Raw genomic sequence first — 22121 nt, forward strand, 5'->3', positions numbered from 1 at the left:
GAGAGAGAGAGGGAGACCGTATATTCCCATGTGGTAATTTCACGACAGCCTTCTAGTTGAGGATCCATATATTTTCTCAAGCTACAGCGCCCCATAAAAGGAAAAGCATTGCCATAAGTTATGATAATTTATGGTTATGTAAGTTAAATCATTCCAGATGTTTAGATAGACTGGCTGGTCATTGTCTGTTGGGCTGTTGGGCTATAAGTGACTGTTGTAGTATTAAATGCATTTTATCGCCCTCATGCGGCCACAGTCGGTAACTGCTTCTTTTTTTAGAAGTATGAGTTCCCTTTCAGTAAGGAGCAGCATGTTGGAAAGAAAGAGAAATCAGATTTATTGATTGTTATTGCACACATTACAAGTACAGAGTATTATGAAATTCAATTTATAATTTGCACCCTTCCAAGAAAACTCCAAAGGCAGTGATGGGTCGTCAGCACCAAGGATGGGGGGAGAAAAAAAAACACCTAAAAAAATAACAACGTGACCCCTCTTCTTCCTTTAAACGGTCAATATGAGACTTGCATACAGTATAAGCATTACCAGCAGGTGGGGGTCAATTACACAATCACTTGTTTCAGTCTGTCCAGTTTCATCGGCAGGATATGAACAAATGTACATACCGGCCCTGACCTCACTGAGCTTCTGTGCTGTTGTGATGTAACACCATTAATGTCGCTGTGCTTCCTGTTTTGGGGATGCATGCTCATGCAATCTTATTGACCGGACAAAAATGCAATCTGTTTTCTACCTTGATTATTGACGTATCGATTCTGCATGAATCTTGTTCGTCTGTACAGCCTTTGAGTTGCCGTTCTAAAGTTAGTATGACTTAATGGACTGTCTCCGCACATTTGGGTGGCCAATGTGTTGAGTTTTTCGAGCAAAACAGGGGAGCATCTGGTTGGCCTGGATTTTTTATTTATTTATTTTTTAATGACAGGAAAAGTGGTGAGGGAGGAGGCCCATTATGCACCTCTAATCGTTTTTTTCTCCTGTGCTTAATTGGCTGTCTCGGCTAGGTCATGTGTCAAGCCACTTAGCCCAGATAAACAAGTCATGGGAGGATGCCAATCTGGATGAGGACTGAGATTAGTGCTTCCCCGTCGCGGTTGGTAATTACAAAACACGTTGATTACCACTGATGAAGACAGGTTGGAGTAAATCAATTCTAGTGTGGCATTTTGCAACTGGCATGTTTGCAGGCACTGGTGCTACAGTCACAATCACGGAAAAGCATCCATTACCTGGCCGTGGAATTTCAAGACTAATGGAGGCAGTGTGAGACAGAGTTCAAGAGTATTTGGGGTCCCCTTGCACTTATGGCAGCAATCTCCAAACTGCTCTGGGGCTCAACACTGCAGTGTCAGGCAGATTTATATAAAACATGGACTTGAGTGTTAGAATTAGTCGTTCAGCAGCTATGCGTACTTGTCAAAAGTACAATCACCACGCAAAAATGCGCTGCTATACAGGAATAAAAAAAACATTTTTTTTTTTATTTATTTCATATGTGCAGTATTCAGTAGGTTATATACTGTATGTATGGCCCTGAAGTGCAATTTAAAAAATAAAATAAAAACAATATTACTCGCGAGGACACGACAAGCCAAATGATGTAAACTTCCGGGGTTTAAACTACGAGGTATCCACGCGCCTCTGCGCCTCTGCTCCTTCCATCGCCTTTCTAAATGAAACTTTTTAATTTTTACCTTTAAACGAAAGATTAATAACAATGTCCGATATAGACTCTGATGAGTTTGACGATGAACGCAATAAACTCGGGGTGAGAATTAGAATTTGTCTGTCGCTCGACTGTTTTGTTGTTGGTAACCTAGGTGACGGGAGTGAATCGGCAATCGTGCAAATTTCATAATTTTGTTATATTTTGTCATTTGTTCCAGGAATATGAAGGTGACAGAAATGAGGCCGGAGAACGACATGGGATGGGTAAAGCTGTTCTCCCGAAAGGAGATGTTTATCAAGGACGCTATGAACGTGGTAAAAGGCATGGCAAGGTAATAATAATTCTCAAACGCTATCATCAAGGATATAGAAAATAAATTGATTTTGCAAACACGTGACCTTTATGTTTGGATAAGAAGACAAACAGAACAATCAACTACAATGTTACCTTCGCATTGAACATTTCAATTTGTAATCAGAGTTGCTCTCCATGTTTTCTTCTGATAGGGCACCTACCGTTTTGTCAATGGAGCGAGATATGTTGGAGACTACCATCAGAACATGAAACATGGACAAGGCATCTTCTATTACCCGGATGGATCCAAATATGAAGGTATGTCAACGAAATCAAACCATATGTGCCGGTGACTGTAAGTAAGAAATAGTTTAAATCATCTGCTAATTGCACAGGCTCGTGGACCGAGGATTTGAGACAGGGCCATGGTGTTTACACATATTCCAACGGGGACACGTATGTTGGAGAGTGGCTCAATCACATGAGGTATTTCTTCTGCGAGTTTGGGGATAAATCAACGTAATTCATGGCAACAGTGGTCCAATCAGGTCTCATGTAAAATGTAGGTCAGTGTTTTTGTATGAGAAATAAATTCCTGATATGTTTTTCTATAAAGGCACGGCGAGGGCACTTATCGTTACCATGACACTGGCTCAGTGTACACTGGGATGTGGGCCAATGGCAAGATCGAATCTGTCGGAGAGTTCATCCACGCCAACCACAGATACTGCAGTAACTTTGTCAACAATAATGTGAGTACTGTTTTATGTCAATAATCGAATATTCATTAGGTGAGGTTACGAACTAAAATGACATGCAACACTGAACTGTCGTAAAGTAAGCTCACTTTTGAGTGAAACAGTCCATAAAATATATTGACTTGGTGCATGGTCTCCACAAAAGAAATATTATTGGTAATTTGACAAATTAGCTATAATTAAATCCTTGTTGTTGGTTTGTAGCCATCTGGTCCAGGAAAGTACGTGTTTGACATCGGCTGTGAGCAGCATGGTGAATATATTCAAATGGAGCAGGTAAGAGCATCTTTAGAAGTAAATACAACCGCAAGAACAGGAAACATTTGTAAATATCTTTGTGATCCTCCCTCCACAGGACAGGGTCGAAGGAGAGTGGGGCGAGCCGGGCTCCACGACTCTTCTCAAGTGGTTCCCAAAATGCATCACAGGCCTCACGTTGGAAGAGGCTGACGGCGAGGTCACGGGAGAGGCTGAGGGTGAGGCCAAGGGCGAGGCTGAGGGTGAGGCCAAGGGCGAGGTCGACCCCAAGGCAGAAGCCAAGGTCGAGACCAAAGTCGAGGCCAAGGCTGAGAGCGAGGCGTCCCCCGAAGCTCCATCCGAAGCTCCACCCGAAGCATAGCCAACAATCACTTTCCTACACACTCGAAATTGAAAGAACATACCTGATATGAACTACAGTACATTACACACACTCAAATCCTCCTCGGCCGTGGGGAAACTTCGACCTTGAGCTTTGGATCATACATTTGTACTTATGTTACATTTATACAAAAATGTCAAAATTGTTTTGTGCCATCATGCAATAGAAACTTGTTTACAGGCCTGAGCTGAGTTTGTCTTACCTTTGTTCATCCCAACTAGCTGAAGTGACTTACTCACAGTTAAAGAATGTTGTGATCGTAAATCTACCAGGAAAACCACGCTAAATAACATCTTGTCAAATAATACCACATGTTAATTTGACAATTGACTGATTGCTAAGTATCACTGCCTAATGATTCTAATGATTATGCTCATTTATTTAACCACCAGGCTATTTATTATACTCCCAGGTAACAGTTTGAACCGCTTCCAGGAACAACAAGGTGTTTCCAAGAGCGTATAGCTTGTACCTGACGTTTGCATTTTTGCTACCTGCGTCACAATCCCAAAGACAACTTTTATGGATCCAGCCTTCTCTCCAAGAACAGATGACACAAGGAGGACACTCCTACCTACCACTGTTAAATAGCTCAACCTTTAGGTCCACCTTTGGCCCATCAAAGTTCCTTCGGAGTACATGGAAGAGGACGTGGAGGGGGTATGCACGACGAATAACTCTGCAGTGACAGGTTAGCTCTTACTCTTGGAACGGTGACCGAGCAAAGACGTCAATTGGTAAGTTGCCCATCTCTTGTGACAGTTGTTGAAAATGTGTTCATTTTCAGGTTTTGTTAAAAAGCTCAACTGATCCAATATTTGCAAGGCTTGTTTTTACTTAGAATTTGTTAGGCTAGCCATTACGGCATTCAATTTTTTTAAATTAAAATATGGAGACAGAATTTTAACCCTTTGTTGATCATTTCATTGCTGTCCAGTAAAAAGCACGTATCCAATTGTTGGGATTGTTAATTTCATAAATGCATTCTGTGGGTGAAATTTGATCAAATCTAAAATTTATATATTTTGTATATAGCCTCTCGCCAAGCTCGAAATTATTCATTCCCAGGCTTGACTGTATATACTCAGTTTTATCTTATATTTATATTTATAACTTGTTTTTTTATTCAACGATGGTACACTAAAATTGAAAAAAATGTGAAAAGCATTTCCCGAGTATTTTCCATCACGTGTTCTTAATGATCTGCTGATAGTGATAAACCATTGACTGGCACGTGCCCGTCAACGAGCGCAACCGCACGTATTGCCATCCTAATAACATCAGATGTATGTAAAAACATGGATGACAGTGGCAATATAGTAGTTCAAAGTGCAATTTGTCTTTTTAACCTGAGTCATCACTGAGGAAAGCGATTAACCATTAACTGCCACTTTAAAACTCGCATGCAACATTAACTTTTTATCTCAACCTCTTTAACCTCGGAATTCCTTGCTGTCCAATGAAAACGACGTTTAAACCTTCTGGAATCTCATTCTACTGTGCATGTGTGACAGGACATGGCTGGGTACAAGCCAAAGGTGATTTCTCTGACCAAGAGACCAGGTCAAACTTTTGGCTTCTACTTAAGGATAGAGCACGATGAAGAGGGTCACCTGATCCGCAGCCTGGAGATGGGAGGTCCAGCTGAGCTGTCGGGCATGAAAGATGGGGACCGTGTCCTCCGAGTGAATGGCAAATTCGTCGATGGGCTTTCGCATTCTGAGGTAAATGAGCCTGCGGTATCGTATGTAATTTCGGAAATTCCGATCGCGTACACCTTTTCTCTATGGAATCAGGTGGTGGACTTGGTGAGGAGCAGCGGGGCCACAGTCACCTTTCACACTCTGGACGAAGCTTCTTACAAGCAGGCCAAGACGCAGGGGGTCAACCTGGGTGAGCCTCACCGCACGCCAGCGGTCAACGGTACCAACCAGCACGCCCCGAAACCGAGACTCTGCTACCTGGTCAAGTCCGGCTCGGACTATGGCTTCTCTCTTCGTTCAGTCAAAGGTGACATCAGGAAACTCACCAGCCACAACCTTACTTAGTTCACAGGATTGCACAAAAAATACCACATCAAGCCCCAGCTATATGTTTTGAATACAATTCTATTTGAAGCCGAAAACACCCTGCTAGCTAACAAACACAAATATAATGTACCACAACAACTGGTTCATGAAACATATATGAAGCTTCATTTGCCCATCACTAGTACTAGTATTATTAGTATTAGAGACATTACAGATGCACACATCTCCATAATGTCTCTTATACCATATTCAGGTGAGCAGGGCGTGTTTGTGTCGGAGGTGGTGCCGGGCAGCGTGGCGAATCGGGCCGGCGTCAAACTCAACGATCGCTTGGTGGAAGTGAACGGCGAGAATATCGAGTTATCCAAGCACGAACAAGTGGTGGACAAGGTCAAGAGAGCGGGCGAGAGCCTCATGTTTCTACTGGTGGACGACGAGACTGATCGGTACTTCCGCAACATGAACATGAAGGTCACCTCTCACTTGGCCACGACCATGTGCCTCCCTCACGAGCCTCGCATTGTCAACTTGACCAAAGCGCCCGGCGGATACGGCTTCTTGCTCAAGGAGGAGGCCAACATGAGTGGTACTGAAGGTTATGTTTTCCCGTCTCCATGGAAATGACTGTGCACTGACCGTGAGCTTGCTTTTGTGTGCAGGACATGTAATCACAGAAATTGACAGAGACAGTCCAGCGGAGGGAGGAGGTCTCAAGGACACGGACAGGTTGGTGGCTGTAAACGGAGAGCAAATGGACATGAGATCCCACGAGCAAGTGGTGGACGCCATCGGGCAGAGCGGCAACAAATGCTGCCTGCTCGTGGTGGACAAGGACACTGACCTCATGTATGCTCAGGTGAGGTCACCCTCTGTCACACTATTAGGTACACCTGCACGAACGAATGGAATCCTACTGTATAGAAAACAATCGACCTTCATAAAGATTATGATGTTCACTGTCTTCATTTCACCATAAACATATTTGAAGGATATTGTTTTGATTTAATTTATGTCATAGCACCTCCTAGCCTTGGTGTAGCACTGTTCTGGTGGTATATAAAAGACTGGTATACTAGTTTTAATATTTTTACAACTTGGTTAAAAAAAAAATTATTTAAAAATAATTCAACATATTTAAGCTATATTTTTATTTGGTTAAAAAAATCCTAATCATCCATCCTTCCATGGTTTAAATGTTTATTATTATTATTATTATTATTATTATTATTATTATTATTATTATTATTATTATTATCATCAATCAATGAACTATGTACAGATCTTAATGGCAGCGACTCTAGTTTCTTTATGAGCCAGTGTGCTGTATGTAACATTGATGTCATGTATTTGTGTGTGCCCGCCCAGGGTAAAGTGTCACCTATGCTGTTCTGGGAGGAGAAGAAGGACTCTCTTTCTCCACCCAGTTACTCTGAAGCTATCACCTTCCCCGCCCCGTTTAAGCAACCCACACCCGCTCAGGAGTGGAAGAAGAAGGAAGAAATAGAGCTTAAACCTAAATTGTGTAAAATGGAGAAGACAGCTGCCGGATTTGGTTTTCATCTCAACGGCATCCAGGGTGTATTCGGACAGTACATTAAAGATGTAAGAGAATTACAAGAAAAGTAAACGGGTATGTTTTGAGTGACATAATCAAAGGACATTCGTCTCAGGTGGTGAAAGGCGGCGCCGCCGACCTGGCCGGCTTGAAGGATGACGACATTGTGGTAGAGGTCAACGGGAAGAATGTGGAGCAATGCACACACGAGGAGGTGGTGGATATAATCCGTGGCACGGGCAACAGGCTGGAGATGCTGGTGGCTACCAAGAACGTCTACGTACAGCTCAATGCCAGAGGGACGCCCATCACCCGTCAGCTGCTCGGCGAGACGTCGCAAGCACAAGTCCACAGTGAAGATCAGGAGACTGCACCAGTTAAAGAGAGGGTGAGCAACTTTTCAGAACTCCATTTTAGAAACCTGTACCATCATGAAGATGAAGGAGCCTAAGAAAACATAAATCATTGCTTTCAATCAAGGTTAGCTTAGAAATAGCTAAACGGGTGATTCCAATCAATCAGCCACACTAGATATTAATTTGTTCTAAATATTTCTCTATTTGCAGACCTCTTCTGTGTCTTCATCTTCATCTTGTCAGAGTATGGATGAGAGACTTTGAGAAACGACATATTAAATGTTCTTTTTTCCTAACAATCCTTGTCAGTGGATTACAAAAAAAAACATTTATCGTCACCAGTACTACAATTTTTCACGACATGTTTAGATGTTAAATTGAACTAATTTCAACAGTTGGTTTTTTCTGCAAACACCGATTCCAAGGAAATTCAGATGTTGTGTAAAATGTAAATAAAACCAATTAACGATTCGCAAATCCGTTTTAACCTATATGTAATTTCATACACAACTGCACTCATTACATAATGTTCAAATGTTAATGTTTTGGGGGCTTTGGTCATGTGATATGGTCTTTCTAGATTCCTTCCTACAGATATTTAAGTTCTCATAATTGTCTCAAAATTGTTTGCATACTTGAAAAAAAAAAAAGTGGGCCGAACGTTAAAAATACGGAGTGTGAGAAAACAACAATTCCCAAATACTGCTGCCTTTATTGAATCCTTTACAAATGCATGGTGAAATAAAAGAAAGTTATGAACAATTAAAAAAAGAAGCAGCTTCAGTGTTAAGACTAAAAAAAAATAATTAAAAAGTAGCACACAAAACATACATTTCAGCAAAGAACAAATAGAATCCTTTTATTCCGCACTCTGTTTTTAAGGGTCCGCTTTTCAAATTCCTGATTCAGGAACATGCGGCTGGAACCATTCCAATGGTACAAAGGTTGGTGAGGCGGGGTGGGGTGCGTCACAGTGCCATGTGCTTCTCGGGTGCTTGCTTGTGGGCCAGATAGAGGAAGAGGATGCTGGACAGGGCACTGACCAGGAAGATGACATCAAACCAGCGGTGGTAGAAGTTGAACTGCAGCTCTCCCAGAACTTCCGTGACGATGGAGCGGTACTCCAACGGCATGCTCATGCGCATCAGTAACACCGACGACACAAAGTACATGCCCTGACACACACACACACACACACATTAGATCATTGCTGTGCTCTGAAAGACAAGACGAGTCAAAGAAACTCACCATGATCTGAGCAAGGACCAGCACAATGACGTTGGAAGATTTGCTGCTGGATATCGCGTAGAAGAACTACAAGGAAGAAAAACACTAGTCGTTTAAGTTGTTTGTACAAAGACCTCCAGGTGCCATACTCCATTTACTACCCACAGGCCGTAGCTTGCCCACCCTCCGCTTTAAACGTGTCACCCAGTGTACCTTTGTGAGGGTGATGAGTAAACCTCGTATGGACGTGACGATGATAATGCCTACCAAGATGAAGGAGATGTGCTGGGACCAAAACTTCACCTAAGAGCGGAACATCATCACATTTATAGAAACCCATGAAATCCATCTTTGAATATCAAATAACGTGCAAGAGTAGAATTAATATCTTACATCAAACTGGATGCCCAAGTAATTGACTGTTATTTCAATGCCCCTGGTCACTGGATCCGTCTTCCCCACGCGATCAAACACAATGTTGATTGTGGCCTATGATGGATCCACAAGCATGTTTCGACCACATCTTGCACAATTCAAAATAGTATGACAGACAGCTCACCATAAAGATTTTCCACACACAATAGATGGAAAAGAAGTAGCCAAGAAAGTTGAAGTATTTGCCCTGAAATGTCTTGGAGTACTCAATGCGCTCCTGTAAAGATGAGAATAGGGCTGGTACAATTCATCGAATAATTAAAAAAAAAAAAAAAAAAAAAAAAGTTGGCGCAAACTGCCTCAAACCTTCATAATGTCACAGTGATCATTTATCTACTCTGTGTAGAAATATATTGACTGACTCGGTACCTTGGTGGCTTGCAGGTCCACGGTCTCGAGAAAAAGCTGTCGACTGAGCTCCTCCAGAGCGTCAACCTCCTGCTGGATGAGAGATAGGTCTGCTCGGAAGAAGAAGAGACGTTTAAGTCACGCTGCGTGGATGGCGTTTTGCGGGTAAGTAATTCAAATGGAGGGTACTTTCGGTGCCTGTTTGCGGCGAAGTGACGCTCTTGATCATGCCCCACAAACCCGTCTGCTTGTTCTGGTCTTCCCCGCGCTGGTACATTTGTCTTCGCGTCATGGCGATGCTGCATATCACATTCATTTACTTCAAAGCATTTGTTTCATCATTTCAAAAAACAAAAGCTACATGTATCTTACCGTTTTTTCTTGCTGACAATCATGTCCATAGTTTGAAGCAACCGCCTCTCCAAAGCAAGGATGTCACTGTCTGTCACATTCCTGTAAATAAGAGCAGGCAAATCAATGTTGTTGTTTTAACACAAATATAACTTTAAATAAATAAATACTTGGGGAAAAAACAACCCTATAATATAAATATTGCCACTTTTTGTATAAAATATAAAATTGCATGTCTGTCTGCGTGTCATATTCATAGACAAAACAGCCTCGACATCTTGGACCCACCTGAGGAAATAGGACATGTACGTGTAGGGACAGTTGACGGCACCAAAGCCAGACAGAAGAGCCATGAGGGTGACTCCTATCACGCCAACACGACTGATGAGCTGCTCAATGGACAGAATGCCTAAAGAACACATAACACAATTACATATATTTTATGTGGCAGGTGACAGCGTGCTGACTTACCATGTTTTGGGCTGAGGATGGGAAAAGGGTCGCCCAGCTTCCAGAAGAAATACATAAAGGTAAACCACACCATGCACGCAAACAGCAATCTCTGTCTGTGCACTGCAACAAAAACAACTTGTGTTGTATACAATATAAGCACATCAATCAAACCGATTTGGCGAGTGCACTTACACAGGCGGATGTTGCTAACCACAAAGTAGCCAATGTAGAAAGGCACCACAAAGATGAGAACCAGCAAAATCACATAAAGATTCAGCTTCCAGTGGAAGTATCTGGAACTTGAAGAGCAGACACGTCATTTTAAATAAATCAAGCACTCATTTGAGAAGCATGCGCATTGAAGACTCTAAATTGTCCATAGGTGTGAATGTGAGTTTGAATAGCGACAGAAAATGGATGGATTTGAAAGAAAAACATAGTTCTTACCTACTACTTAAGGCACCCAGAATCTCAAAAATGATGAGCTCAAACATGGTACAAGAAAAAGCAAAGGTGACAGAGAAGACCACCTGCACCACATACTGACGCACCTACCAATGCATGCAAATATAATTAGAATAACAATGTAATTATGAACACATTGTACTGTGAATAAGACTTTAATTTACCTCATAGTCTTTGAAAAGCTGCCGCATGAAAAACAGCCAGCCAAACCCAAAGAACAACACCTTCAAAGGGATTGTAACAGACAAAATACTGTTAAATCCAAATACTGGACATGATTAAACTTCTAAAATTAAAATACTTTAAAACCGCAATAGACGTGTTCTTACTCTATGATTTAATATTACAAAACACGTTAATAAAAATATTAAAATATAGAAAGTTTAACAGACTACAAGACGTTTTATTTATTAATTTTTTATTGTTAATCCTGTTTGAGTTACGTAACTCGTCGCATGAAAAATGTAGATAGTATAGTTACATATTTTTTTCTTTAGAAATATCAATTACAATAAAATACTATTGCCATTAGAGTGTACCTGAGATGTGAACATAATCACGGAATCCACCAAAAACGACATGACGTTACGTTACGTCCGTCAATGCACCAAATAATCGATGTGCATCTGTAGGAGACGCTTTTTAGATCAAGCTGGTAAAAAAAGCGACAACTAGCCTTAAACGATAAACATTTAGTTTACTCATAATGGACGAGATGTTGTGAATGTGTCAAGTTACAAGGGTCGTCTAGAAAGTGCGTCAGCATGACAGCTCCGCGGCGGACTTCCGTCGCCTATCTATGACGTAGGTAAAACGTTTTCGACATTTTTCAATGTCCTCGTTTTCTTATTTGTAATTGGTATGTACAGCAGAAATTGGTTTGAACATATTTACGATTTCGTTTAAATAAAATACGATACAAGCTTCTTTCCACATCACCGTCTATTAGCATCTGTTGCGCGTGTAGGGCAGCCATAGCGGAGCGATGCAACTTTGGGTAACGTTGTATACAGTACAGTAAAATACCAGGAGGACGAGTAGCGCTCTTTATTTGCTTTAGCTGCAACGCTTTAATGAAACTAATCGTTGTCAATACATTTAATATTCAAATAATTAAGAAAAATAAAGTGTAAAACTATGGCCGATGAATGTGACGCATGACTTCAAATTAAATCAAAAATCAGTCAACATAGTGTTTTGTACTCATGTGCTTGTTATCTAGGACAGAAAAAGGGTGGTGACATCATCATGACAAAGTTGCATCACTGTGCCAAAGGCCTCCTTTTCCCTCTGATGCATCACATTAAATGACAGGGAGTGATGTCATCTTTGCAGCTGCTAATTCCAGTGCAAATCCAAAATTTGGATTAACACATTTTCCCCTGCTAGTTCAAACTGTTAAACGTGAGAAAGTCAAGATGCCCAAAAAGAGGGGAAAGAAGAAGGGCAAAGGCCCAGCGGATGACCCCATTCTGCGCCCACAGATCATGAGAGACAAGCTGAAGAAGGAGAAGGCCTATACGGCAACAAACTCCATAAAGCTGAAGGACACCTATCGTCTCGACCTGCGCAGAAACCGCTGTGAACAGCTCAAGGAGGAGATAGCCGCCCTTCGGCGGACTTTTGAGCGGCGAGATCAGGACCTCAACCGCGCCATAGACAGGTTCGCATGTCGCGTGCAGGACGGCGAGCGTTTCTCGGCTCAGGTGTGGCGTGTACACCGTGAACAAGTTGAGCAACTGCGTGCCATGCAGGAGAAGCGGCTGAATTTCCTGCAGCAGCAGTGGGACATGGGTCAGGATGCTTTAGGCCACAGGCTGGAGGTACTGAGTGAAACAATGGCGACCTACTTCCTGCAGTCGCGTGTGGGTTTCGAAGACTCGGTGGTCCACTTGGAGCGTCACCACCAACAAGCCTTGGCCACCATCCACATGCTATACAGCGAGCCCATGGAGGCTCACTCTGTGTTTGAGAAGAGGAAGGCCTTCGAGGTGGAGGAGCTCTTCCTGGACCAGAATGTGAAGGTCCTCAAGAACCAGAAGGCCTACAAGCGATACGTCCAAGAGATGGAGAGTGTGGAGCGTATGGAGGCCAAGAAGGAAGTCTCCGTGATGACTTCTAAGAAGGGTGTGGCGCTCTACCATACAATCCTCGAGACGCAGTCCAGACTGGAGACCTCCGAGAAGAGCAACGCTGACATGACGGCCAAGCTGACGGCGGTGCGGAACGACGCTAAGGCCAAGATCCACATGCTCCTCAACCAGATGGCTCGCAACCGCGTTCCCATTCAGATGATGATCAACGAGGTGAGCATGCACAGCAACGCCGCGGCCAACAGCTTGAGGTTGCTCATCGCCAGGGGCGTTCGGCTCCTGAAGGTGGCCGAGATGTGCCGCCATTTAGAGGCTCAGCAGACAGAGGAGCAAGTGGCCGACAAAGAAATCATCCCGGAATTAGAGACACCCACGGTGGAGCCATCGCCAATATACGAGTTCCCCGAGCTGATGAAGCGCTACAATTTCACGAAGCTCCACCAGGACGCCCTGAAGCGGCGCAACGCAAACTTGCAGCGGGAGAACCAGCAGCTGCAGCTGCTTACACGGCAACGTCTCGAAGCCAAGACCATTAACCCGGACACCCACAACGGACCGTACAATCCCCTGCTGCTCAAGTTGGCCCCTGTCATGGAGAAGGACACCGCCAAGCGAGTGCAATGTGTCATTGAGGGAGTGAACGCCATCAGACTACTATCTATAAATGAGGAGTTTCATGACACACAGGCCGACAAAATATTTTCAGTCAGCCCCCTCCATTGAGGGAGTTATTATCCTGCCCCCCAAAATGAGTGACATTTATGTTATTGAAATCTGGTATTAGAGTATTTACAGCACTTAATGTCTTTAAAGACACTTATATACATATAAACTCATCTTCACACATAATTTAATGAGAGAGAGAGACAGAGAGCATTAATAGCACAAAAGTATTGTAATGTGTAGTGCTCCCTAAAAGTAAACCAATTCTGTTGTCCCAACTTAAAAACATTTCCCAGTATACAGTAATCATATTTAGATCAAAACTGAAATGTGCAACAATAAAGTCTCACCCACGAGAGGGCGCTGTGAATCCAACTTTAACTGTACCAAGTTGTTCTCTCTCCTTCCACGTCTTAACCTCTGCGTGGGTCCACTTGACTGCAATCTGGAGCTTCACCCTTCTGCTGAGCATTTGTGCTCACAATTGGAAACACACGTCGGAGCAAAAAGTCTTTCTTGCACTTACCGTTATGTTAGGAAATCACAGTGACATGCTGCTGAGGTAGAACATCCTCAAGCATCGTTTGGACATAAGAAGAGGTAAGTGTCTTGTTTTATCTTTACTCCAGACAAATCCGTTGGATGTATTATTTTGTACAGCTTGTTTAGTGACTTTAGTATTTTTTTTTCTATTATTCCTAAAATGGATTGTTTTTCCAGTATTTTCAGTATTATTGCAACGGTAATAATTGTATTTAGACATCTCATGTAAAGTTTATGCCTCAGCTTCTCTCAATGGACAGCCTCAGTAATTACCAAATTAAAAATTCAAGTTGTTGAATTATAGTTTACTACCCAATTGGTAGCACGGTGGCAAGTGTGTGCCACATCTGCTATTGGTAGAAATGGCACATAGAAGCATTAAAAGTTTGAATTATAAAGCATTTTTTTCCTTGTCAGATCTTCGTCCTCCCTGTTAAATGAGCAATGATGAAGATGATGATGATCCGGGCCTCCTCTAAAAATTGTCTACCAGTGTGCTTGCTCCTTCTGCTGGTGGCAACAATACAGGGTAAATATAGCCATCAAACGTAAAACTCACAATGAATTCACACTTTTCTAAGGGTTATTTTAAGGTGCATATAGAGACATCTGGATATCGTAAAAAACGTATGTCGGTAAAGTTCCATTTGAAAGTGAAGCTCGCATATGGACCGCAAACTACTCATGGTTTGCAGAGACCCGTCATGATGGTGAATTTTGAGTTTTTGTTTGCTGTAAGCTAAATTCATCAAAAATATGTTTTAAAGAAATATTGAAATTTTCACTCAGTTTGAGTGTCTAACATAAATTCCACAGTTTGAATTGAAGAATCCTGACATATTCAAGATGATTTTTATGCATGTCCTACATGGTCTTTTTTTATTATTAAAAAAAGGATTACTGTCACTTTTTTTTATAAAAAAAAAAAAAAAAAGACAAGATCTTTTTTTTACCAAAAAAAAAAGCCTTACAATACGTTGTCATTTTTTCCCCCCTACAAAAAGCCTGACAAAAAGCCCTATGTCATGTGTCCAAGGTAAAGTAACAGCACCGGAGCGAGTCCAGGCCAGCGTGGGCAAGCCGTTCACTTTAACGTGCGCCCTCTCTAAGGACAGAGGCGACACTGTGCGACAGGTGACATGGCTGGACATGACCAACCAGACGCTGCTCAGCTACCAGCCGGGGAACAAGGAGAGTGTGAGCGGACAGCAGTACGTGGAGCTCACTCCCTCTTCGAAGGACACCTCATCCGTCACCATCCAGAGAGTGAGCTTCAGGGACGAAGGATGCTACACGTGCATCTTTGACATGGTCCAAAGTGGTGCCAAACAAGGACGCACCTGCTTGACTGTCACTGGTAAGGAAATAATGGCTAATCAATTTCACGTCACAAGATACTGTTTATTGTCAATTAAAAAAAAAAAATCACCGACTGACTAATCATTTGTAGTTGACGCCATGTAATGAAAGTCAAGTCGACATCACTTCGTTGATCATTGATATTGTTTTCAATACAGTAAATAATGAGAACATTTGTCTCCAAAAATCCAACTATACTGCAAAATCTGCGTAACATTGTGTAGCATTTTTTTTAATTTTGCAAATCTGTCAACATTTGCATGTAATGTTTAATTTCTTCAATTATCCTTATCCTCAATTTGTGAACCTACCCCAGTTGACATTAGGCTGGATAATCGCAGGGCTTCTAAGTTCTTCCAAAAGTAATGTTCCATAATTTCTCGCATATGTTGGTTGGATTGAATTAAAACTCAACAGTGTTGGGTTTTAAAATCCAACGAAGCAATCACAGAACTTTTCTTAGAGCCAGAAATCAAGTGCACGCCTGCAGTGTAAGTAATAAACACATGGAGGAAGCTTTTCTTTGAGGTCCGAAAGAGTTACGAGCATGGCGACAGGAAAGGATCTTCTCTATGGGAGTTCAAATACTCAATTTCAAAGCCATTTGCATCCCCATGCGTTTTGTAATATCTCCTGCAAAGCTTGGCCGTGGCTAGTGAAAGCACATTCCTGTGAGCAAGAAAAATATGAATGAGAAATCCGCCCATCCGAGATTCAGCTGAAGCATTTGAGAACATGCAGAACTTGTCCATATAGACTCATTTGTAGTCATGTCACACACATATCATATGTCCAAGCTCTGTGGGGCTTCCAGATAAAAATTTTTGAGCGATGGAAAAGAATTCTGAGGTCCAGCTAGGTATGTTCATAAAACAGAACGGGGCTCAGTCCACTGAGCAGAAACAGCTGTGGCTCATTTGCTCTCTGTTTTGCGATCATATTTTCAAAATATTTGCACTGTATCCGCTCCAGTGAGAGGAGGCCCCGAGAGCACGGCGGCCGACCGTAGACATGTTAAAATAATTCAAAGAGGGAGGTAATAAATAAACAGTCGGGTCAAAGTAGCACAAAAAGTCAGGGCGGAGGCAAAATAACAAAAACAGCATAACGATGTGCAAATGTGATAAAATTTGTGATAATGGAGACTTCACAGCTCCTGATGCAATATTTTCCCTGGTGTGGGTCGACTTCAAAATGATGTTTTCCGAATGAAATCATGTATTTACTTACGTCTATTTAAAAGAATTGACTTTACACAACTCAGAAAAGAGTAAAGCCACTCACCCATTGAAGATGCAGACATGCATTGAAGAAGGAATATAAATACAATAATTCTCATTTTTTAAATTGTATATATTTTTTGAAATATTTTTTGCAATAAATTCAATTATAATTCGTGACCCAAAAATACATGGTTCCCACCTGTCTTCTGTTTACTGACCTCTCACCTTCCGCATCCTGCAGCATCAGTGATAGCCGACAGCAACAAGACAGCGGTGAGCGGGAAGACGGCCTCCCTGTCGTGCTCTTACGGCCTGCCCGAGAAGGTGCAGCAGGTCAGCTGGCGCTACGCCTCGGCGCCAGGGGGGCTCTCCTCGGAGGTGGCCTCCTACGCTAAGAGGAGTGACCCCATGATCGAGCCCGCGTACCAGGGAAGGGTGTGGCTCAGTACTTCCCTATCGGACAGCACGCTCACCATCCAACCTGTGGCCATCCAGGATGAAGGCTGCTACACCTGTCTGTACAGCACGCATGTGGACGGGCCAAAGAGCTCGACTGTGTGCCTCTCAACTTATGGTGAGCAAATTTGTTTTTAAGCCAAGCTACATAAATTTCACATGAAAACTCTCATAAGATACTGATAAGTTGAAAAAATAGAGCGGTACACATATTTATATGTACCTTTTCTCCACTGTGTGTGCAATTAAATAACATTGAATTGTTATGCCTTGTTATACATCGCTGGCATGGATACAGTAGATTTAAAAAAAAAAAAGACACACATATAAATGCTAACATTAGCTTAGTAGCCGGGCTAATTTTAACATTTGCAATATTTAAAATATTCCAATCACCTCTTTCACACAGAGATCCTGCAAAAAAACATGTTTGAGAATATGTGGTTGGGACTGCACAGTTAGAAATGACAAAATAAACACACAACTTGATGTTAAAAATGCCCAAAAATAAATACATGTCAATGTCATAGTGATTTGTATTGTTTTCTGTGGAACAGTGGTAGGCCTACTAGTTTGAGAATAGAACATTGCTATCCAATCTGTGCTCCGTGCATGTGGGTGGGGGTGATCCAAGAGCGAGCTCCCCTCTGACTTTGCAGGAGCATGTCTGGGACTTAAAGCAGGAATGTTGATCTTGTCTTCCTGGCTCATTTTGTAAGGAATTGGAGCGCTTCGGAGCAAATGGTGTGGATGCCGTCCTGACGCATGACTGTTGTCAGTGTTGTGAGCACACAGTGGCCAGCTTGTGTGCTTTGTCTAAGCTTGGCTCTCTGGTTCCCACTCCCTCGCTCTCTACTTTCATAAACACATGTGCTTTTGTTTGAAACACGACAGTACAATACAGTAGGTGTTTCTATTTGTCAAGCGGTATTAGCATTGGGATTGTTCTCCTCCGTGAAACCTTCCCTCTCTTCAAGTGCTGCTATGGATAATGTGAAATCTCATTGAAGGGCATGCTGCCCATAAAGAGGACTAACTATTATTATATTATTAATGAGAAAATTGTATAGTTAGTGGTTGTGTTTAATAATATAAATGTTATGTTAAATATTGTTTCAAAATACATAAAAAATAGTAAATAAAGAAAAAACTAAAACTTACTAGAGTGAACACTGCACACATGCTTATTAAGGCTGAGGTGAACTTTCAATAAAATCCTGGCGAATCTCATAAAGTACAAATAACTGTGGCCAAACAGCCCGTTGCCGCCAACAAAAATGTTCCAGTCGACCGTTCCTCCTCGGTACAGCAAATTGAAACCAGACGAGATTCTCGTATGGATTTTCTGGAATTCACAAATCTGAACCTGTGCTGGAAGCTTGGAGCCCGCTAAGGTTCAGCGCTAAGATCAATCTTTCGTCTATACAGCTGCAGACCGAAATAAATATATTTAAAATGAACTCTGAAAGCTCATCTATAAAAATTATTGAAAATAAATATTTTCAATTAGGGATGATTTTGTTAAATTTTTTTGTTGTTGTTGTGGTTTAGTTGTTACCTTGCTATCCATAACCCTAACCCTAACCCTAACCATATCTCTTCTGTTTGTACCAGCGCTGCCCAAACCTCAGGTGAGCTACAAGAGCACGTCGGCTGGCGTGATCGAGGCCAACTGCAGCGCCGTCTCGCGGCCCCCCGTGGAGATTGCGTGGAACGTGGAGCGGGACAATCGCACCATGGGCCCACCCGTTACCACGCAGTTGCTGCAGGATGACGGCACCACGCTAGTGGTCAGCACGCTGAGCCTGCGCTCTGGTCTGCTCAAAGACGTGTCCGTCAAGTGTCTGGTGCACCACAAGGGCCTGGAGGCCCCCATTGCTGTGTCCATGAACACCAAAAGTTAGTCTGAATTCTTCTCCTAAACATTTTTTGTTTCTGAAACTGAATTATCTTTGTTCCCTGCTGTATTATGAAGAGAAATTATATTGCTGTTTTAGCTGTAGCTTTTTGTCAGATTTCTCCGGTCCATCCCCCAAAGGAAACGTATCTGTGACAGCATTTTTTTTTTTTTTTACATTTCTAAAAATAAATTGGGGGTGGGTTTGCGGACCCCCTGCAATAGATTTTTTTGTAGACCTTGACAGTCACCCTTTTTTCAAACCTGATAAAATCTCAGCAAGAATTGTTTTTAAAAATATCTAACAACAATTACAAATAAGAATCCTCTATGGCTCCTCCTGATTCAAAAGAGTCTGTCATGTCCTCGTAGTCGGAACGGCCCTGGCCATCCTCATCTCGGTGACCACAGTGGCAGCTCTGCTGGTGCTTGCTCTCTGCTTCTGCCTCTGGAAGTGCTTCCTACGCAAAGAAGGTGACCTTAACTATCAGGAAGATGTTAATCCACCATGTCACTTGATTTGAATTAACCAATATATTTTGAGACACCTCAATAGATTTAGTTGTAATTTGTTTTCAAAGTGACATTTGATGTTGACTCTGCTCGTGTTTGTTTGCAGCCGACTGATGACTTCCTTATGGCCTATGTGTCATCTCAGCATCGAGGACCGACATTCACACCTCCACAGGATGTCAATCACTACTTTAGGTTCGACGGCCTTATGACATTCATCTTTTACGTGTACATCTGACTCGTTTTCAAACATTGAAAGGAAATCTTTTTGCTCACTTGCATACGTGCACACTATCAACAATTAACTAGGACAAAATGTTATGTATTAAGAAGTATTTGATGAGAAATTAGAATTAAAACATGTATTTATTGGTATATAACAATTATGTACTGATTTTTTATTGCCTGAAAACTTAAGAGTGATCTATTTAGCAGTCCAAAGTATAGTCTTGTAATTTGCATACAAAAATACTTTATATGTATACATTAAAGAAAATATGCACTGCCTTTAAGAAGATAAACAGTTACTGATTTTCTTGAAGTAAATATGTAGGACACACTTTTGTCATTGAATGGTGTTGATACCACACTGACCAGGAGCACTGTTATAGTCATTAGGATTATGTGATTTATTTTACAATGGGTCTTTAAATAAAGATAAGATCATGACATGAGCATTTTTATTGAAAGTGATTCAATATATACGTATATATCTGTCTAGCTTAAATGATCTTGAGCTCAGCCTTTGTGCCCCTTACACTCAGTTCCCCCTCAAAAAAGAAGACTGAATTCCATTGTGAAGTGCAAAAGGTGGCAGCCAGATGGCATGCCTGCTTTCATTCTGAGTCTGAATGGAACGTATTGATTTTTGACATCTTTATTACATTACTATATTATATATACACTTTGATTCTGAATGCATGTGGGTGTGCGTGCATGACAGACTGATAGCAAGTGAGATTTCTGGCAATGTGAGTGTATCGTCATCATAACAGGCTCTTTCACAATGTAACGGTAGACACAGATTATTGCCTTAGTGTTTGACGTAAAACTAAGTAAAATATTTTTTTAACAGCAGTATGTCACCCCTGCAAGACTAATAAACTACTTGAGCCTCAAATACGATCTAAAACTACCGTTCATGGCGTAGAGACTCGACATTGTATTTATTTAAATAAATAAATAAAGGAAACGGAAATTATAGACCCACTACGTTTTGGACAAACAGGTCTTATGTGACCCCGGGGAACATAGTATAGTGTAAGCGTAGGGAAAACTTTTGGCTTTAGGTTAATTCTTTAGAGTACCTCAAGCAATGATAAGTCTTGCGGTGCTGACCAAATGTGACACACTCTTGACATTCAACGTAAGTTGATGTTCATTGATGAAGCTTTGATGAAACACTTATGGACTGCACTGATGGGATACATTCCTTTCTGCCTCTGACATGTCAGCATGATCCCGATGTCTGCACATTTGCATGCTTTGTCCTTACTTATCCTTTGTGCTCAAAGAAATACTAATGAGAATGAATGGAGACAATATGTGTTGTAATTGGTTCATGTTGTATAACGTGCTCCCACTTACACAGAGAGCTTTGTCTTCTGAGACAGGCGAAAAGACGTTGAAACAGGTCTGTGGGTTGTAACAGCGCCCTCTGGTGGATAGATTAGATAGGTTGTATGTCTCGCAGGGGTGCCCAAACCTTTCCAACTCGCGAGCAACTTTTGAAATGACCATATATGTATCCAAAATTAAAAACCATGTCACGAGTGTAGCCGAGTTAATGCTGATGACTTTGAGTTTAACGGGTCTTGAGCTGCTCCGTTAAACGTTATAGGGTACGTGTCTTCATTGCAATCTAAGCGAGGGTTCCATGGTGTAATGGTTAGTCCTGTGGACACCCACCCCAGCAACCTTGGTTCAAATCTTGGTTGAACTCATATATTTAAAATTATCATGGAAAAATAAGCAACTTAGGGTTAGGTCTTCACTTTCAATTGATCTTTGAATATGATTTTTCCCTAATGAAGTGGCCTGTTATTAGGAACACCAGAAAATGATAGTGTACTTAATGGAGTGTCCAAGTGACGTCACAGATCAAACAGCCAATCAGAAAGTGGGGGTGAGGGCGGGTGTGGCACTTTTCACTTAAACCAGAGGGGGTCGACCTCCAGTCCTCGGGGGGGCCGCGTTCCAATATGTTTTCCAAGAGTCCCTCGTTAAGTGCACCTGCGTGAAAAGTTTTAGCTACTTCAGCACGTGAAAAGAGCTAAAACTTTTCACGCAGGTGCACTTAACGAGGGTAACTTGGAAAACATGTTGGATCGCGGCCCCGAGGACTACAGCTTGACACCTGTGACCTTTGACCATGATATTTCCCTAATAAAGTGGCCTGTTATTAGGTACACTTGAAAATGGCGGTGTACCTAATGGAGTGTCCGTGTGATTACCTCGTTAAGTGCACCTGCGTGAAAAGTTTTAGCTCCTGCGGAACGTGAAAGTGACCAAAAACTTTTCACACAGGTGCGCTTAACGAGGGACTCACATGGACACTCCATTAGGTACACCACCATTTTCAAGTGTACCTGATAACAGGCCACTTTTGTTGGAACGTGGCCCCAAGGACTAGAGCTTGACACGTGTTACCTTTGACACCTGTGACCTTTGACCATGATATTTCCCTAATAAAGTGGCCTGTTATTAGGTACACTTGAAAATGGCGGTGTACCTAATGGAGTGTCCGTGTGATTACCTCGTTAAGTGCACCTG

The 22121-nt window shown here is 42.0% G+C and overlaps 5 protein-coding genes across 6 annotated transcripts; 4 read left to right on the forward strand and 1 right to left on the reverse strand.

Moving 5' to 3' along the window:
* The first annotated feature begins 1640 nt into the window (after positions 1 to 1640).
* On the forward strand, positions 1641 to 3568 carry rsph1 (radial spoke head component 1). The gene is made up of 7 exons (XM_088382828.1): positions 1641 to 1789; positions 1908 to 2021; positions 2197 to 2302; positions 2380 to 2470; positions 2601 to 2736; positions 2947 to 3018; positions 3098 to 3568. Exons 1-7 carry the CDS (start codon positions 1739 to 1741, stop codon positions 3359 to 3361), a joined length of 834 nt encoding a protein of 277 aa, XP_088238954.1. The 5' UTR covers positions 1641 to 1738; the 3' UTR covers positions 3362 to 3568.
* A 307-nt stretch (positions 3569 to 3875) lies between these two features.
* Positions 3876 to 7800, forward strand: pdzk1 (PDZ domain containing 1). The gene is made up of 8 exons (XM_088382819.1): positions 3876 to 4119; positions 4897 to 5106; positions 5179 to 5392; positions 5666 to 5998; positions 6072 to 6268; positions 6778 to 7014; positions 7083 to 7355; positions 7534 to 7800. The coding sequence occupies exons 2-8, from the start codon at positions 4900 to 4902 to the stop codon at positions 7585 to 7587; spliced, it is 1515 nt and encodes a 504-aa protein (XP_088238945.1). The 5' UTR covers positions 3876 to 4119; positions 4897 to 4899; the 3' UTR covers positions 7588 to 7800.
* Positions 7801 to 8015: 215 nt separating this feature from the next.
* gphra (golgi pH regulator A) lies at positions 8016 to 11680 on the reverse strand. Its single transcript, XM_088382823.1, has 14 exons — positions 11142 to 11680; positions 10767 to 10826; positions 10585 to 10688; positions 10330 to 10436; positions 10156 to 10257; positions 9973 to 10093; positions 9706 to 9786; positions 9523 to 9632; positions 9355 to 9443; positions 9110 to 9202; positions 8944 to 9039; positions 8764 to 8853; positions 8572 to 8637; positions 8016 to 8498 (listed from the first exon to the last, which is right to left on the reverse strand). Exons 1-14 carry the CDS (start codon positions 11181 to 11183, stop codon positions 8292 to 8294), a joined length of 1368 nt encoding a protein of 455 aa, XP_088238949.1. The 5' UTR covers positions 11184 to 11680; the 3' UTR covers positions 8016 to 8291.
* On the forward strand, positions 11275 to 13421 carry LOC148394244 (dynein regulatory complex subunit 2-like). 2 transcript variants are annotated; one of them, XM_088382820.1, is made up of 2 exons: positions 11275 to 11406; positions 11825 to 13421. In XM_088382820.1, the coding sequence occupies exon 2, from the start codon at positions 11910 to 11912 to the stop codon at positions 13416 to 13418; it is 1509 nt and encodes a 502-aa protein (XP_088238946.1). In that variant the 5' UTR covers positions 11275 to 11406; positions 11825 to 11909; the 3' UTR covers positions 13419 to 13421. The 2 variants fall into 2 exon arrangements, with proteins under 2 accessions (XP_088238946.1, XP_088238947.1); XM_088382821.1 differs by having other exon boundaries at positions 11392 to 11410.
* Positions 13422 to 13809: 388 nt separating this feature from the next.
* LOC148394245 (OX-2 membrane glycoprotein) lies at positions 13810 to 20021 on the forward strand. The gene is made up of 7 exons (XM_088382827.1): positions 13810 to 13958; positions 14319 to 14430; positions 14938 to 15258; positions 16725 to 17057; positions 18554 to 18838; positions 19209 to 19310; positions 19456 to 20021. The coding sequence occupies exons 2-7, from the start codon at positions 14346 to 14348 to the stop codon at positions 19461 to 19463; spliced, it is 1134 nt and encodes a 377-aa protein (XP_088238953.1). The 5' UTR covers positions 13810 to 13958; positions 14319 to 14345; the 3' UTR covers positions 19464 to 20021.
* Positions 20022 to 22121: the final 2100 nt, after the last annotated feature.

Source organism: Syngnathus floridae, chromosome 8, assembly GCF_059516105.1.
Source record: "Syngnathus floridae isolate MCC-2025c chromosome 8, RoL_Sflo_1.0, whole genome shotgun sequence".
In the NCBI taxonomy this organism is placed as follows: Eukaryota; Metazoa; Chordata; class Actinopteri; order Syngnathiformes; family Syngnathidae; genus Syngnathus; species Syngnathus floridae.

Coding starts and splice junctions, on each gene's coding strand:
- LOC148394245 (XM_088382827.1), top strand. CDS start 14,346: ATGATGAAGATGATGATGATCCGGGCCTCCTCTAAAAATTGTCTACCA. Junction 14,431..14,937: donor GCTGGTGGCAACAATACAGG/GTAAATATAGCC, acceptor CATGTGTCCAAG/GTAAAGTAACAGCACCGGAG. Junction 15,259..16,724: donor CACCTGCTTGACTGTCACTG/GTAAGGAAATAA, acceptor CGCATCCTGCAG/CATCAGTGATAGCCGACAGC.
- rsph1 (XM_088382828.1), top strand. CDS start 1,739: ATGTCCGATATAGACTCTGATGAGTTTGACGATGAACGCAATAAACTC. Junction 1,790..1,907: donor ATGAACGCAATAAACTCGGG/GTGAGAATTAGA, acceptor CATTTGTTCCAG/GAATATGAAGGTGACAGAAA. Junction 2,022..2,196: donor GTGGTAAAAGGCATGGCAAG/GTAATAATAATT, acceptor TTCTTCTGATAG/GGCACCTACCGTTTTGTCAA.
- gphra (XM_088382823.1), bottom strand. CDS start 11,183: ATGTCGTTTTTGGTGGATTCCGTGATTATGTTCACATCTCAG. Junction 9,203..9,354: donor TGGACCTGCAAGCCACCAAG/GTACCGAGTCAG, acceptor TCATCTTTACAG/GAGCGCATTGAGTACTCCAA. Junction 8,638..8,763: donor TACTCATCACCCTCACAAAG/GTACACTGGGTG, acceptor TCTTCCTTGTAG/TTCTTCTACGCGATATCCAG.
- pdzk1 (XM_088382819.1), top strand. CDS start 4,900: ATGGCTGGGTACAAGCCAAAGGTGATTTCTCTGACCAAGAGACCAGGT. Junction 5,999..6,071: donor GGAGGAGGCCAACATGAGTG/GTACTGAAGGTT, acceptor TTTTGTGTGCAG/GACATGTAATCACAGAAATT. Junction 6,269..6,777: donor CTGACCTCATGTATGCTCAG/GTGAGGTCACCC, acceptor GTGCCCGCCCAG/GGTAAAGTGTCACCTATGCT.
- LOC148394244 (XM_088382820.1), top strand. CDS start 11,910: ATGACAGGGAGTGATGTCATCTTTGCAGCTGCTAATTCCAGTGCAAAT.